The sequence below is a fragment of the Pinus tabuliformis genome, chromosome 5_2 (assembly GCF_031772625.1).
Source record: "Pinus tabuliformis cultivar Carrire ecotype Pingquan chromosome 5_2, CPIR1, whole genome shotgun sequence".
Classification (NCBI taxonomy): Eukaryota; Viridiplantae; Streptophyta; class Pinopsida; order Pinales; family Pinaceae; genus Pinus; species Pinus tabuliformis.
Window position 1 is genome coordinate 661,571,047 of NC_142306.1, and position 16,525 is coordinate 661,587,571.

General features: G+C 37.3%; 1 protein-coding gene across 1 annotated transcript in view; it reads left to right on the forward strand.

Annotated features, from left to right (window-relative positions):
- Positions 1-6,962, forward strand: part of LOC149160816 (uncharacterized) — a 58,466-nt gene extending 51,504 nt beyond the window's left edge. The window contains exon 4 of the mRNA XM_089434713.1: positions 6,678-6,962. Within this exon, the coding sequence (XP_089290839.1) occupies positions 6,678-6,962 (285 nt within the window). The remainder of the gene's footprint in view (positions 1-6,677) is intronic.
- The last annotated feature ends 9,563 nt before the right edge of the window (positions 6,963-16,525 follow it).

Genomic DNA, 16,525 nt, shown 5'->3' on the forward strand with positions numbered 1-16,525 from the left:
AAGGCAAATCAAAGTGAAACCTAGAATGTTGTATGAAATTTGAAGTATAAATATTTAAGCTGAAAGTAAAGATATAACAATGCAAAAGTGTGTAAAATAATTAAATAAATACTCTACAATTTTAATCAATCAGATTGGCCAATAAATGAATCCTAGGTGTGCATTTTAGTGAAGTAAGGAAAATTTGGGACGCTTCACAAAACTGCACGCCCAACCTTCATTTCAAGGCAAAATTGAATGATTCAATTTGGAGAGTACTTCTTGACTCATAATTAACAATAATTTTGCACAAGAAAATTTATGTTGTGCAAGAATATGCCAAATTGGATCGATTTCGTAGGGTTAAAGTCAAGGTCTGTGTGCCTCAAATAAATGCACACCAAGACTTGTACTTAATTGACTATGCAACAATAATCATTCCAACCTAAATATAAAACCATTTTATGCAACATAGCATAATCTTTTTCATCAAGGAAATTTTATACACTGAAATCCAAGTATGTCAAAATAACAATTGATCATATCTTCCAATGATCACAATCAGAACAAATATGCACTCCCAGACCAAACCAATTACAATCTCAGTAATGAAATTTGAAATGACACATGATTGGACAATTCCTAAACTTAGGATATAACCTTACATCATGTCTAACAAATATCCTACATAACTATGTTTCCCACTTATACACAACTTTCATATAAGGCAAGTTGAAGAAAAACTTAGAATGTTGTATGAAGTAGAAATATTTAAGCTCAAAGTAAAGATATAAAAATGAAAAAGTGTGTAAAATCATTAAATAAACACTACAATTTTAATCAATCATACTGGCCAATAAATGAAGCTCGAGCATGCATTTTAATGAAGCAAGGGAATTTTGGGCTGCTTCAAAAAAATGCATACCCAAATTTCATTCCAAGGCCAAATCAAATGATTCAATGTGGAGAGTAATTTTTTACTCATAATTAACAATATTTTTTCACACTAAAAATTATATTGTGCAAGAATATGGAAAATTGGATCAATTTCGTAGGTTTAAAGTCAAGGTTTGTGTGCCTCAAATAAAAGTACACCAGGACTTGTACTTAATTGAATATGCGATAATGATCATTCTAACATAAATATAAAACCATTTTATGAAACATAACATAGTCATTTTCATAAAGGAAATTTTATACACTAAAATCCGAGTCTGTTGGAATAACAATTGATCATATCTGCCAATGATCGTAGTCGGAACATATATGCACTCCCATGCCAAATCAATTACACTGTTGGTAATGAAATTTGAAATGGGACATGACTGGAAAATTCCTAACCTTAGGATATAACTTTGCATCATGTCTGAAAAGTATCCTACATATCTATGTTTCCCACTTATACACAACTTTCACATAAGACAAGTCATAGCAAAACTTAGAATGTTGTAGGAAATATGAAGTATAAATATTTAAACTCAAAGTAAATATATAACAATGCAAAAGTGTGTAAAATAATTAAATAAACACTCTACAATTTGAATCAATCCCTTTGGCCAATAAATGAAGAGTGGGAGTGCATTGTAGTGAATCAAGGCAATTTTGATTTGCTTCACAAAAATGCATTCCCAACCTTCATTTCAAGGCTAGTCTTTTTTCCTATGAGGATATTTCCTCTTGAATTTATAAGGTAAAGCCTCAATGTTGACCAGGCACATTTTGTTCCTACACGAAAAGGGTATATTTTCAAGCTAGAGAGGATTGTCGGACCATTTATTGTAAACATTAGACAAGCCCTTACACAGGTGGAAGTGATGATGAAGGAGTTTGGTTTTGAGAAAGTGGAAAAGTGACAATATGACCCTCATGCTATAATTTCTAATAAAAGGGTGGAAATTAGTTATGCACGTTATATTGATGAAAGCATACCAGAAATTGAGAAATCGAAAATCAAGAAACTTGGCCATGTGACAGGGTGCAATAAAGAATGGATGTTGAAACCCCTATGGTAAAATTGAAGAGTTTGAAGAAGACTGCTCCTAAATAGATAGACGTTGAGATGGAGGATTCCCAGTCACAGAAGAAGATTAAAATTCAAATAGAGGATGAAGAAGACATATAAATCAAACTAACAGAAGGACCTTCAAATGAGCCTATTTTTCAAATGCAGTGAGAAATTTAGGGCACACCGCTTCTTGTTCTATCTCCATTGATTTGGAAACATTCACAATAAAAGAGACTCCTTCTTCACTTGAAAATTTACAGAAGAATTATCAACAAATTAAGGAAATGAGTTATAAAATGAGAATTAGTATGGAAACACAACGTCAATACACTATTGTAGAATAAAAAATATGAGGTGCTATCATTAAGGAATAAGTTGAAATTTCCTGGGACTTGTTGTCACCCCAAGAAACTCTCCTAGGTTGTAGCTCGGAGATGCTCGGGAACATTACAAAGTCAACTCAATGTTGGAAATGGATGAATGGAAGGAATGATGCTTGTTCAAGCCAGATAACCACTACTACTTTGCTTGACTCCAGACATGCGTGAACACCCCCAAACTATAAGGCTTTAGACCACCAATTACTCATAGTTTAAGGATTGGGTGAATATGGAGAATACTGACCACACTAGCAGATGCACATGACCCTGTGATGGCCGGCTGCAACCAGTAAAAGGGTCTACAAATCTAATTCCCTCGTGTACAGATAGGATGACAGCTCTCTGTCACTAAGTGAAAAGAAATATGATTAACACATTCACTGATACATGCAAGATTTAAACACAGGGGTAGGATGACAGCTCCTCTAATGCTAAACATCAAGAGTTCAGGAAAAATGCATATCAAGCACGAACATAATAGAAATGGAAAGTGAGAAATTAACAGCAAAAGAAGCTTGAATTAGCTGAAAATGAAGATGAGACACTGCAAGTATCAAAGCAGTTACAATCTCCAGAAGTTGAACCTTACATCAAAACAACCATCAACCCTGATTACATCTATTTTCTGGGTATATAAAGAGTTTCATTACAAAGGCATTCTATCATTCTAGGTGCGGAGGGGTCATAATTGACCACCAACTGCTTTAACTGCCTGATGGAGTTTCTGGTGCAATTTGCCTGCTTTAGTGAACAAATCCGATGTTCTCAGGTGCTCTGCTGTCCTTCTCGGGCAGGTGGAGTGTCGTATGGATGAAATTCCACAACTGATAAATGCATTTAACTACTCGAGGCTTGTCCTTTTTCTTCTCAGCCATCCTTCCTGTTGAATGCGGTTGTTGAGGAGCTATTGCGCCGAGTACTGGATGCTTGCCACCTTCGTCCTTTCGGGAGTATGGAATGGTTATGGACGTGGATAGTCGGGTCGGATCGAGGGGAATAATCAACCGTTGGATTGGGTGGATCGAGGGGAATAATCGACTGTTGGATTGGGCGGATCGACAGCGGATACGACTTGGTGGGGACTATTAGGAAGCGAGGCGGAAGATGATCGCAGGCCGTTGGATCTCGGGCGGGAAGATCTAACGGTTGTCGGGCGCTGAAAATGCACGGAGTTTATCGGGCGGGAAGAGCGGGCTTGAGCGGTAAGCGGTATTGCTCGCACCGCTATCGAGGGTCGGGCGGTAATCATATGAGGGGGAGCGATCCCATTCATCGCATGATGTGTGGCGATAGGGAAACATGGAAACCACTTTTTATCGCGAGTTAACGTACAGTTGGTTCGCGGGAGCGGGGAAAGCGATCACTGTCCAATCGTGGCAGAGGTGATTGGATGGTGTAGATTTGATCGCACGGTTTTCGCTTGATATGACGGGAAACGTTTGGGTCGGGGGTAGCAGAGAGCGGCGTTTGTGAAGGTGGGTGGTCATGCGGGTGCGGGTTTTTATAAGGTTTTGTGTATTGATGCCTGGGGATTTGAAAAGAGATTTTTAATATGATTTTCAACATAAGCACGGGAAGTTAAGACAAAAGGAGGTTGAGAGAGGTAGAGGGGAAGGTGAGGGTAACCATTATAAGCCCCCTTTTTTAGCATGACCATGGACAAAGTGGCCCCCAGCTTTAGAAAATCCTGATTATGTAGCAGAGCTAACAGGACTAAGAATGCTCAAACAACTTAGTTGGCTCAAGTTGAAAAAGAGGAAGAACTATTGATAGGATAATTAGTTGACAGAAACAAAGAGATTGCTATTCTACATGAAAAAGTGTAGATCCTACAACAGTCAATTAAAAACCATGTTTTCACCATTGTGGTTCCAGCTAAATCAGATGACCCCTCAAAAAATTGACAAAGGTTATGGCAGAGATTAGAATTTCATAAGTTGAACTAAAGAAAACCCAATATTATTTGGTTGTTGTAAGGGAGTAGTTGAATGTAGAGGAGAAGCAGCTAAACATAGCAAATGAAAATAACAATCAACTTACCAATAAGTATAAGGCAGGTCAAGATGAAATTAGAGAGCTGAAAACCAAGTTGAAAGGTAATATTTCTTTAATTGAGGCTAGATAAATTTTTTGGGAGGACATTATTTAAGAAATTCATTCTATATGGGAATATATTCATATAATTTCACAGTAGAAGATTATGACAAGGGATACAAAGTGAGCATTGATCTATGCAAGAAAAAAGTACGAAAAGAATCACTCAAGGCCAAGAAGATAATTAAGTATTTAAATGAAAAATATTCAACAAAATTAAGGGAAGGAGTCACAAGCTTCTGGACCAGTTGCACCCGTGGCGACATACTTTAACATGTGAAGGCTCAAAAAATCATATGAATGACAAGATTGTGTGATGGGAGTTGCACCAAAACATTCATTCCATGCGTCATAATATTCGTTGAAGCGAATGAAAGAAGTTGTGAAGATTACTAAATCAATTTTTTGTTGTAGAAGATATGCCAGTTTTCAAATTAAACCTTGGAATTCCAAGGTGGTGAAGACTAATGAGGCTAATACCAAGGTAAAAAGATAAAATAAGTTGAGACTGGTTGGGATGAGAGAGGTAGCACATGTGAACCATTGTATCGAGTTGATCCAAAGGAAGATTGTAAATCAGGTTTGTGTAGGCTCAGAGTGATTATGATCATAAAACCATAATGGTGGATAATGGCAGAGTCAAGGTCACAAGCAACCATGACGAACGAGTGGGAAGTGTGAAACACTATAAAATACCACCCAAGGGATGATTAAGGAAATAATTGTTGAAAGTAATTCTTTGAGTAATAGAGGGTTAGAGGAGACGAGGGTAGTTTAAGTTGGAACCAGGAGAAGGACTGTAAGAGTGGCCCAAAAGAAAAGGAGTATGAGGGATATCATAGAGGGAGCTGAAGGAGAATTGAAAGATATTGAGGAAATGATGAGAGAAGGGGCCTCAAGGAGTGGCCATGGTGAGGTGACATGGTTATGGAAGAAGAGGCTACATCAGAAGATTTGGAAGCACTAGATACATAAAAGAATAATTTTTCCATGGAAAGTGGTTAAGTTGGGATGGGTGGTCAGGACTAGGGAGGGATCCCTCCACTTACATATATGGTTCTCAAGTGATGCTATATTCTCAATAGTAGGTGTAGTTTGACACCCCTTAATGGAAGATTTGTGAGTCCATATGGTGAAACTATGTCAAGACAGTTCCCACCTTAGAAGTTGTAGCAGTAGGAAGGGATTCTTCCCTATTTCTTAATGGTAGGACAGGGGGACCTTACCCCTAACTGTTACTTGAAATTAGGAAGAATCCTTGTTCTGGCGGGTAGAAGGAGCTGGAATCACTTTGAGAAAATGGGATGGATCATTGAAAAAGTATGAGCCACCCTGCCCCACTAACCCTCAGAGTATCTTGAAGAAGGAAGGAAGAACAAATATTTTCCACTACCTGCGAAAGGAAGGAGCAGGTACAACATGAAGAAAAGACAATAGCGAGGGATAGGCATGGGACCTGGACCTAGAGAAACAATGGTGGTCATGTTTCTCTTTTGGAGAGCACTGCTATGGGGAGGGGGATGTGGCTAACCCCTCCTAGTCGGTTTGAAAAGTTATAAGGCAACCAAGATCCCTATTTACTCCTACGCCTACTGTACTAAGAGAAAGAAGACAAGCTCAGTAAGGACGAAGGTTCCAGATCCATGGGGTTAGAATAAGGACTGCGTGACTCGAGGACAAGCCAAATTTTTGTATTTTGGTGTAACAATGTAACAATTTTTTTTATGTTTTCTCTTCTCTTCAAGGTTTGTCTCTTAGTGGCTTGGTCTGACCATAGAACGAGGGTTCTGATTTTGTAATGTTTAGCTTAAATGTTTTTCTGATGATGCATTTCACAAGACTTGATTTAAAAATTCTAGAAATATTCTTTAGTTTCTCTCTTCAAAGGCAAAGAACCTTGATGGGTCAAATTTTATATACCAAAGCAAGGAGACATCCTTGGACAGCAGGATGAAGAGAATGAGAGACTTACTGCAAGTCTCGTGAACTACTATGAAATTTCATATCAGTATGAGGATTTTATGTTTGAAACATCAAATGAGGCCACATAGAATTACAATTTTAAATCTAACAAATTGTTTATAGTTGCAAGTTTTGATGAAGATGGAAAATCATCTACAATTGTCAAAGAGATAGAGAAAAAGTATAATTTGAATTATGTTCCACGTGAAGAAGAAGAAGGGGTGTATGTTCAAATACTTAAAGAAATGCATTTGTAGGAGCCTATTACTATAGTGAACTTGACAAAATTGAGTCAGGAAGATAGCCAAAAGGAGGACAATGATGAAGAAAAACATACAAATGCAATGCTCATAAGGGATGATGAAGGTCTTATGCCAGAGGAAAGAGATATAGGTTGTGAGGAAGAAGAAAATATCTTAGAGGAATGGTTGGTAAAGGATACAAATGTTGATTATGACATGATGACTATAAATCCAGTACAATATAATTTTACTGATTTGTTTGAAGAATTGAATTTCTTAGAGGAGAAATTAGAAAGTTAGAAGGTGCATATTCAATATGAAAAATTGAAGTTGGAATAAGGGGAATTTTTCTTGAAATAAAATAATAAAAAGGAAGCTGCAAGGCATGAGCAGCAGATAGTGAAGCAGGTTTAGAAACTGGAATTTGATAATAGTCTTGAAACTCTTATGCACAAAGAAGATGTGCAATAGCAAGTAAGATATGCTAGCAAGTTTTAGCATTCAAGGACAAAGTTGGATGATGAAATTCATGGGTTGTGTATGTTGATGAAGAGGATGATCAGGAGAGGGTAGAAAAAGAGGAAAAGGATAGCTAACAACAAAGTACAACTAACTGAGAAGCTTTATACCAACAAGGAAAGTGGATGAGAACAACATAAAATTTGGAAGCTCGGAGAATCGAAGGAAACATCAACAGTAGGAAAACAACATGAAATAAAGAATGGACAATTGCAAGTCAACATTTCGAATCTCGGAGGATTCAAACATTAATGACACATGACCAGAGATCATGAAGTTTTTTTAGCTTGGGAGTCTAATGCAAGAGAATTAGAGCATCCAAGCCACCAAGTCATTGATGTAACAAAGCTTCAAGAAGGGGTCTTCATTTTTTAGAAGAATTTATAATATTCTACGTAAATAAAGTGAATTTTCCAAGTTGAGATATTTTATGAGTTTTAGATCTAGATGAGTCATAGTTTTAGAAAAGCTATGGGTAGGTGAGACTTTGTCCATAAGGAAAAAACAAAGTTGCCTTGAAAAGAATGAGAGCTTTAGGGAATAAATCAGGGAGTGATTTAAGGATATAGGGAAATCTATTTTTCTTCTAAAGTTGTATTTAGTCAATGTAAGCCTAAGAGAAAAGCTAATGGACAAACGAATGTAGAATCAGGCCAAGAGAGGAAGAGAGTTTCTGCGTATTTTTGTATGTATTGATTTTAAACTAATGGAATAGAGTTTCATACTTTCTATGTATGAATTATCTACATGCATGATTGTTTGAATAATTCTGGTTATGTATGAAATCTGGAATTAATATGAAATTTAGTCTTTGAATGGGTGTGTTTTTTAAATACAATTGCACAACAAAGTTGGGAAGAATTACTATCTGGAAATTCCAATAAAAATCAAGATAGAATTTGGGTAGAACCTATATAGGTTTTGTTGTCCTCTGAGACGAATCTAGGTCAGTTAGTCATGCCAGAGCATCTAAAATGTTTTGATTTTGTTTTTAATGTTTTTGGATGACCAATGTTATGAATCATTTGAAAACAGGTGCTTAAGCTTTAACAATTACTAAGTTGGATGAAAGGGCTGCTATTTGTCTAGCTATAGTTAATTGATTTAAAATGAGTGAATAGCAGAATCATGTTGAAATATAACTTGCTAAATATTCAGACAGAATATTTCATTGGTTATAAGAAAAGAATACAGGAAAACAACATTTCCTATAGAACAAAATATATTTAAACGAATGCAGATGGGTGTGAAAATTAATTGATATAGAGGAGTTATAATAATAAATAGTCTTATAAACTAGTCCCTAGTTATTGTTTATAACTTCACAGGGGATTTAAGACTAACTGATACTCAGTATGATCTTACCCATATCTCTGCATAAATACTTAAATATATGAAGAAAGACATAATGAAATAAACACATATGAAAAACTTACTAGGAGACAAACTATAGAAGGCAAATTTAGATTCCTTTCATTAACTTGAAACAAATCTCCAACTCGGTTACAATTCCGTTCTCAAAGCTCATCCAAGGGTTCAACCCTCAATAACTCGAAGGAGGAGTTATTTATACAAAAAATTATTCTAGATATTTTCAAAACAAAAATACAAAAATAGTACAAAATTGTAGGAATTTCAAAATTGCTAAGTGTTGGCACTATGCCTTAGGAATTTATTGACGATGTGGTCCCCAAAAAGTGATGCCCAGTTGTCTTTTAGTTGTTGATGAAAGTTCAATAAATTTACACAAGTGAGCCCATCTGTCTTCACTTGGTATAACAAGATTTACCAATTTCTGTAAACTTCATCAACCTCGGTATACTTCTCAAAAGTGGGCTTATTTACAAAATTGTGTTTAATCTCATGCTTAATAGGCAAGTCAAAATCTAAATCTTCTAACATTTGTTTTCATGTAATATGACCCTTTATGCCTGCAAAATTTGCTTTATCAGTTGCTATAGTATAAATCTTTTGGCAATATTCCTCCAAGCTGATCAACCTGTCATTTGGGGCTGCTAATCCTGGCAATCCTCTATGATTGAGTAAATTAAACTTAAAATGAAATCTTTGGACATAAATCTTCAAGGTTTGGCACTTAGTTTTTCACTGAGTCATAAGGTTCATTTTCTGCAAAACCTTCTTGATCTCCAAAATGGTTTCTGTTATGTCCAAAATCTTAATTTGTTCCAACTCGGCCCTAGTTTTTGAATTAATGAATTTGATCATGTCTGTAGCTTCACTTGGTTTGTCTTTAAGAAGTTGCTTCACTTCATCAATAACTATCTAACATCTGTTTATAAGTTCCTCTTGCTAAAAAATGATCTAAATGGAGGGCCATACTTTAGTTATGGCTTGACTAATATCTTCACAAATGATCTCCTTGGCTTGGGCCAAGGTTCAAGCCATTAATGAATCACTCTGTAACTCTTCTATTCTTCTGTTTAACTTGTGGGTCTTTTGCATTTCTTCAACATATAGAGTGTCATTTTTTATCTCCTGAGCTTCCAGATTCTTAAATTTATTATGAAGAGTTTCATTTTCTTGTTTTTGGTGAGTCAGCTCCTGTAAGAGTTTATTCAAACCCCCTGATGTTGATGTATATTCTGCTTTGGCTGATGTAGATTCCCCTACTGTTCTGGACACTGTAATAGGAATAGTTGTGATGGGAGCTATAGTTGACTGAGTAAATTTCAACTTTTCCTAAAGCAATTTCTCAATTTTCTCCTCCATGGTCTTTATCTATACATTTTGCTCAATGATCATTTTGAGCATTTCTTCCTTGTGCTGCTCACTTTCTGCTATCTCCTTGGTCTGACGGTCCTTTGTAGAAGGCAGTTTGAGATGCTTCCTCAATGATACAATATCTTTATTTTTCTTTTTGATAATATCTTCTGCAGACTTAACATTGGCAGGGTAATATCCAATTTTAATCACTAAGTCTTCTAATGACTTGACCATGTTATCCTTTGCTAAATATGATATCTTTTCAATATTCAATTGTGACTGCACATTTGACAAAGCAGTCCTGAGTTTTGACAATGCCACAACGGTATTGGTCATGGTAGAAAAAAAGATCTCATCAGACTGCCTATGCATGTCCATTTGATCAATTGGGTGCATATAATTAGCATGAAAAGAAAATACAATCTTCTTCTAATCATAAGAAGCCTTGGGAAAAGGCACTTGAGCCTACAGAAAAGCAATTTGCATTCTTCCCTTTTCGTTGTCAACAACCTGTGCTGTGAAGTAGAAGTCTGCTTCCAAAACTATGCACAAACATTTTCCTTTAAAGCTTCATTCTTCTGCTTAATTTCAACGAAATTAGTGAATATGTTTGGCTCCTCTGTTTCAATTGCTCTTGTAAATTAAGTGATTTCTAAAAAAATATGTGAAGCTGAAGAAGAAGATGGAGTGGTGATTACAAGTTCTTTTGTTCCTATGGAAAGCTGTGAATCATCCAAATTGATGATGATAGGCTCCTTCTGACCCTAAGTAGTAGTAGTTCCTTTGGAGTCAATCCTTGATTTCTTCTGATAGTGAATGAATTCCTTTTCTCCAACTGCTGATGATGAAGATCCTTCTCTGGGCCTCTTGTCCTGCTTGGTGTGAGAAGTAGGAGTTTGAAGAGTAGAAGGAGGTAAAACCTATTCTTCTGCTTCTTGAAGTGTATTCTCCTCCCACTGTTCTTGATTTCTATACTTCTCAATCTTTGGTCTTGGTGTATGATTGTAAGGTGTGGTTTTGAGTTCCATCCTTAAGTTTGAGATAATATTGAATTGGTCATAAGACTAGGTGAAGCTCGGTTGAAAACCCATCTATTTGAGTATTTCATTTTCTTCTAAACCTACTGATCTAGTATTACAAATGAATGATCCTACTTATGCCTTTATCTTGATTTGACATCTCCTCTTTCCTTAAATAAAATGAAGCTCATCCATATTAATCATCTGCCTAATATATTCCAGAGAGAAAATTCTTATTGGAACATATTTGGGAAACTTATATGGAGCTAATTCACAGCCATATACTCTGATCTTTGTGTAGTTCTGGTAAAGATACCAGTCTCTTGTTCTAACTTGAACATTGAGATACAAGATCCTTTTGATTTCAGTACTGGATCTTGGGTTCACTCTGGCTACTGAGAAACTGTGAAACTAGGTGAATGAAACAATCAATGAAGTCTGAAAATCTGAACTCAGTTGAGTTCTTCCTAATCAATGAGTTCCACTATGTGACTGCTTGATTCACTTGCTGATCATCCTGCTTCTGTAAAGCAATAGGTAACATGTCTCCCTGCTAAAAAATAAACATATGTACTAGCACATAGGAGTATTTAAACACTCCTTCAGTAGTGATATTCGTCAATTTCACATGCATAGCTTCAGCCAAGAATTGACTGTAATTATACATGAAGGCAACTTTGTTTTCTTTAGAGAAAATGGACAGAAAACCTAGGATAGTTTCATCTACCCATTGACCTGTTTGGTAGCCTAACAAGAAAGAATTAGGGAAATGATGTGTTTATCTGTCTTAGGGAACATGGATACTGGATAAGGAGGATTCTTTTTAGGGATCTCGACATCTTCAGGGAGAAATATCTCAAAAATTTGAGCTCTTTAAGGGAAGGTTAGCTTTTGATATAGGTCCATTAACACTACAATGGAGAAAAAGCTAAGGGAATAATTTTCAGGGATCATAAGCATTTTATTAATGATTTATGGGGTGATAGATATCAGAATGTCTCCATTTTGAGCTACCATAGTTCTCTGCAAAGGGTTATACTTATCTTGGCACCACATAACTAGATCAAGAAAAGAATAGGTTTGAGGAAACATGTATAGAGGCAAAAGGGATTCCCATAGGTTTATGTCATGTTCAGAGTCAACGTTTATGTCATCTTCAGAGTCAATATAGGTCTGTTTAAGCCAATTTTTCAATTCAGACATGTCGAATTCACATTATGTGTCTGTGATTTTAAAATATTTGTCAGCTAATGGGATATGGTCTAGGTATAAGGCATCAGAGGTCTTTGGGGTTTCCTGTAATATAGAAGAACTGGAAGATGGCTTGTCTTTCTTCTTAGGAGTCACGATAACAGAACTGTAATGTAGGATAACAGAAAAGGAACAGGGATACTTTAAGATGATGCTACTATTTGTAGGCTCAGCTTCGACAGTAGCATAAATCTGTAAAAACAGGAACAATGAGGGAAACAGTGAAAGAGCAGTTTAGGAAAGCAGGCATTATTGGGCGAGGGAATTATTTATGCTAGGATTAATTTACCGTTACAAGGAAAGTCCTTACTGATCGGAAAATTGGGCATTTAATGGAGGGAGATCATCAACGAGAAGCAATAAATCAGCGGAATTGAATAGGGACATGTGGCGTGGAGCGGTTGGAGGTGGAAGGCATGGAAGATGTTACTGTTGGCGCGGTATCAGGAAGAGCGGGAAGTTAGATAGGCATATTTCGGGGGGGGGGGGGGGGTGGCAATAAGTGTTATAGACATATTTGGGCACTGTAACCCCAATCATATATGTCCATAAACCAAGGGCTTCTAAGTCCCTAAAAGTGTTGTTTCATACCCTAAAGGAGCAAGGTCAGCTGATTACATCATCTCTCGGAAGTTCTCCATGAAAAACTACTCAGAACTGGTCAAATCAGGACCATACAGGCTGCCCAGTGCTAAGGGTGCGATGCATCTCACTTGCCACATGCAAAAAGTGTGATGCATACTAGAAAGCCCTTCTATAGGGTATGATGAGCGAGAGCAGACAAATGGCACAAGCAGTTTGCTAGGTGGAGACCCTGAGAATCTTCTAGAAGCTGCTCATTTGACACTTGCCTCTCTGCATTCACCCAAGGATGAGTAAGAGATCATGAAATTTCCAAGTGGAACCAAGAACTATCAAAGAGATGACACTAATCAAAATACCATAAGCTGACTCACCTCCCTGCAAACATCTATATATGGATCCCTCATTCCAGAGATCCAGAGGCTGGAGGCTGGAATTTTGTAATTAGCAAGGAAGTGCTATTGGTTTCTCTTTGAAGACATTGTTGGGTGATCTTGCTTTGTATGAGGTGAAGAGGGCTTTCATGCTTGGAGGATGGCGTTGGGTCAGACCAAGTGGTTGTAATCCTCTCTTCTACTGCTTCTATCAATAAAGCTATGTGAGTTTTCCTCCATATTCTTGTGTATCTCTGAATACTGTGTCGATATATCCATTTGTATGGTCAATATATATCTGATCCTATATTGTTTACAATGATAGATATCTATGCTTTGATGGTATTATGCTGCTTTGACTCTACAAGAACTCTTTGAAGCGAAATAAGTAAGGAAGGAGTGGCGAGATTCTGTCAAAGGGGAAAGGAAACAAGCAAGGAGCCAAGCGAAAGACTGAGGTTGGTACTCTCTGCTTCTTTCTCATCTATCTCTCATAAAGGAAAACACAAGTGACTTTAGTTTGTTTGTTTCTAAGATAGCTACCCATCTTAGTGGGACTAGCAGCTCTGAATAGACACTAGTTTTCCTGATAACAAAATGGCGACTCCGCTAGGGAGTGAATAGTTTGAGTGCTTGTCTCTATTTATTTGCTTCATAAACTACAGACGGAGCCTGAAGTTAAGCTAGCTAGCCTTCAAACTGCATTTTCTATGCAAGTGCAAAGTAGATCAACGTTGCTTCAATCAATCTCTGGGTTTGTTTATGAACTGAACAATTGACTTGCAAACATCCTAAGTGCCCTAGAGGTAGCTGAAGTAACCTCATTAGATCAGCCCCTATACTTTGTATTTACTGACTATCATTAGCTCGGCCTAAATCCCTGAACTAAGCTGCAAAATGTGACTAAAAACCAAGTTAAAGTCTTGTTCTTGGACCATCGCACTGTATCCTTTTGGCAGACTAGATGCATCGTACCTCCCGTGTGCAGTAGGTGGGATGCATCCCTGTTTCCCTGTGTTACAGGTGCGATGATCAGGTAAGACTGTTTCTGCCTCTAGATTTTGGTTTTTTCTTCACTGTCTTTAGCTTTATTTAGGAGTTTTGATGTCTGTGATTAGTAGACCACTGTGGAAATCCCCTTCCTTTGCATTATTCAACCTCCATTGTACAAAGAATTGTGAATGTTTTTATGTATTTTTCGCCATTTACAGTTCTCCTTTACAAAATAGTAACTTAATCGAACTGTCATCTTTTGATTTGAAAGTGTCGCAAGTGTCGTTTTCAGTCAAAGAAAAGAATCCTTCTCTTTTTGATAGTCGATTACACTGTTACTCTTATATTTGATCTGCATTAATAGTATTTCAAGTATCGAAAGCAGTTTTCAATTCAAAATTGCAAAGTGTCGTCTTGTCTTCCTTTCGTTTTTTTTTGAAAAGAAAATCGTTAGTACTGTCGCTTTGAAACAAGAAATAATTCAGATTTGTATTTAGCATTCTTTTTGTCATTAACACATTAAGAAAGCGGAAAACAAATACATGCATGTGCATTTGCATTTAGACTGCTTGTTGATTTTGATTTAGGATAGTGCATCCAGTGTGTGCTCTCTGCTCTATGTTGAAAGAATTTCGCTTCTCTTTCCTTAGTAGCTAGGATTTTCATTGTAAAAAGAAGAGTAAACGACTGTTTATCATCTTAGATTGCATATTTTAGGTGTTGTATATCTACATCACGTGGTGAACCTTAAAGGAAAACTTCTTAAGAAAGATCAACTGTAAAATAAATTCAATGAACATAAAAACGCTTTGGAACCTAACGCACAACATCTAGAAGTCTAGGCTAGAGATGTATTCCGGCATTGTAAAGCCTGGTAACTGTCACTTTCATCGTAGGTTGGGTGATTCCTCCTCTTTGAGACGACAAGTGCCAGTACGGACTTGTGCTCCCACGTACCGTCGAGTATATATTGGGAGACCACAATAGGCTATATCCTTTATCCTTAGGAAGCCGTGTCTTCCACCCTATCGATCGCAATGCACTGAACACAACATTCGGGAAGATTGACTGTCGTACCGTAAAAAGTATTCTACAGTTTTGCGATTGGTTTGGTAATCCCTCTATCTAGATTTCCAGAGTAGTCTCTTTCGTTCCTTTTTAGACTCCTTAAAGGAAAAGGTCCATATGAGCACTTGTCACTTCAAGCTCATTAAAAATCGAAGGTGACTAGAGTCATCTTTAGCTTTTTCTCGACTCTTAAAAATTGAAAAAGCAAGTTGTGTCAAAGCGTCTAAAATTCATTTAATTTGGAATAACATTTTCCCCTCTTATTTTGAGTTGATCAAATAATCCGCAATCGTGGAAGAAAGTCAATCAAAACCCTGTCGTTCGCGGAGACTGACGAGTCAGCCGTCTTTGACTCCGGAAATGAAACCATTCTGGGCCAAGCAAACTCGTTTAACTGGGTCAAAGTCTCCTGGTTTGTTTGAAACTTGTGTTTCAACATCCTCTGAGACTCCAGTTACTCCAACCATTTCTGGTATCCCTGCCTCTACAGAAGAAGTTCCGCAGTTACAAGAGGACATTGGAACTGATCCTAGTGTAATAGTAAACACTTCTATTCCTGAACCAGCTCCATCTAGAGTTGATTCAGAAGGTGTTACCCCTCCAGCATCTGTCGCTGCAGAATCTATACCTTCTTCGGCACCAGAAATATTTTACAGACCTGACGGTCTGCCTCTTCCACCTGGATTGATTGCTATAGAAGAGATTATGGAGGATCTTCCATCCAGTACTCCATCGTATTTTGGAACTGGGATCCACCTATATCCTTCTACCTTAGAAGTTAATACCCCTTCATCGCAAGTTCCTGTAGAATCGCTAGGAAATCTTTTGGATAGACTCGATATGTCTGGACAACCATCGACATCTAGGACTGTGTCATCCGATACAACGGTAGCAGAACCTCCTGCCACCACTCCAACGATGTTCGCTAGCATACCATCTGTCCCAACTAGCTCTCAATTGCTAGAGGGAGTCCACCCAGGGATTGTTTCGACAGTATGGTCTATTCCCATTTGTTCGTCCGGAATAATATCTGGAATTTCTTATGTTGACTCTCAACAAATTGATCCTTCACATCAGTATCAATTTGGGCAATCTGGTCTCCAAAGGCCAATCTTTCTTGTTAACAGTGGATTGCCGCCATATGGGGGGCAGTATGCCCTTTCATTGTTCCCTCCGGGAGAACAACCATATGAGAGTTCACAACCGAATTCGGGTCAAATTGGAATCACATCCAGTGGTTGGATGCCAATACTGCCTCAACAACCAAGAGTTGTATACTCAATGCAACCAAGTCTACCTGTGTCGAATATCCCCACTACACCAGCTATTGTGA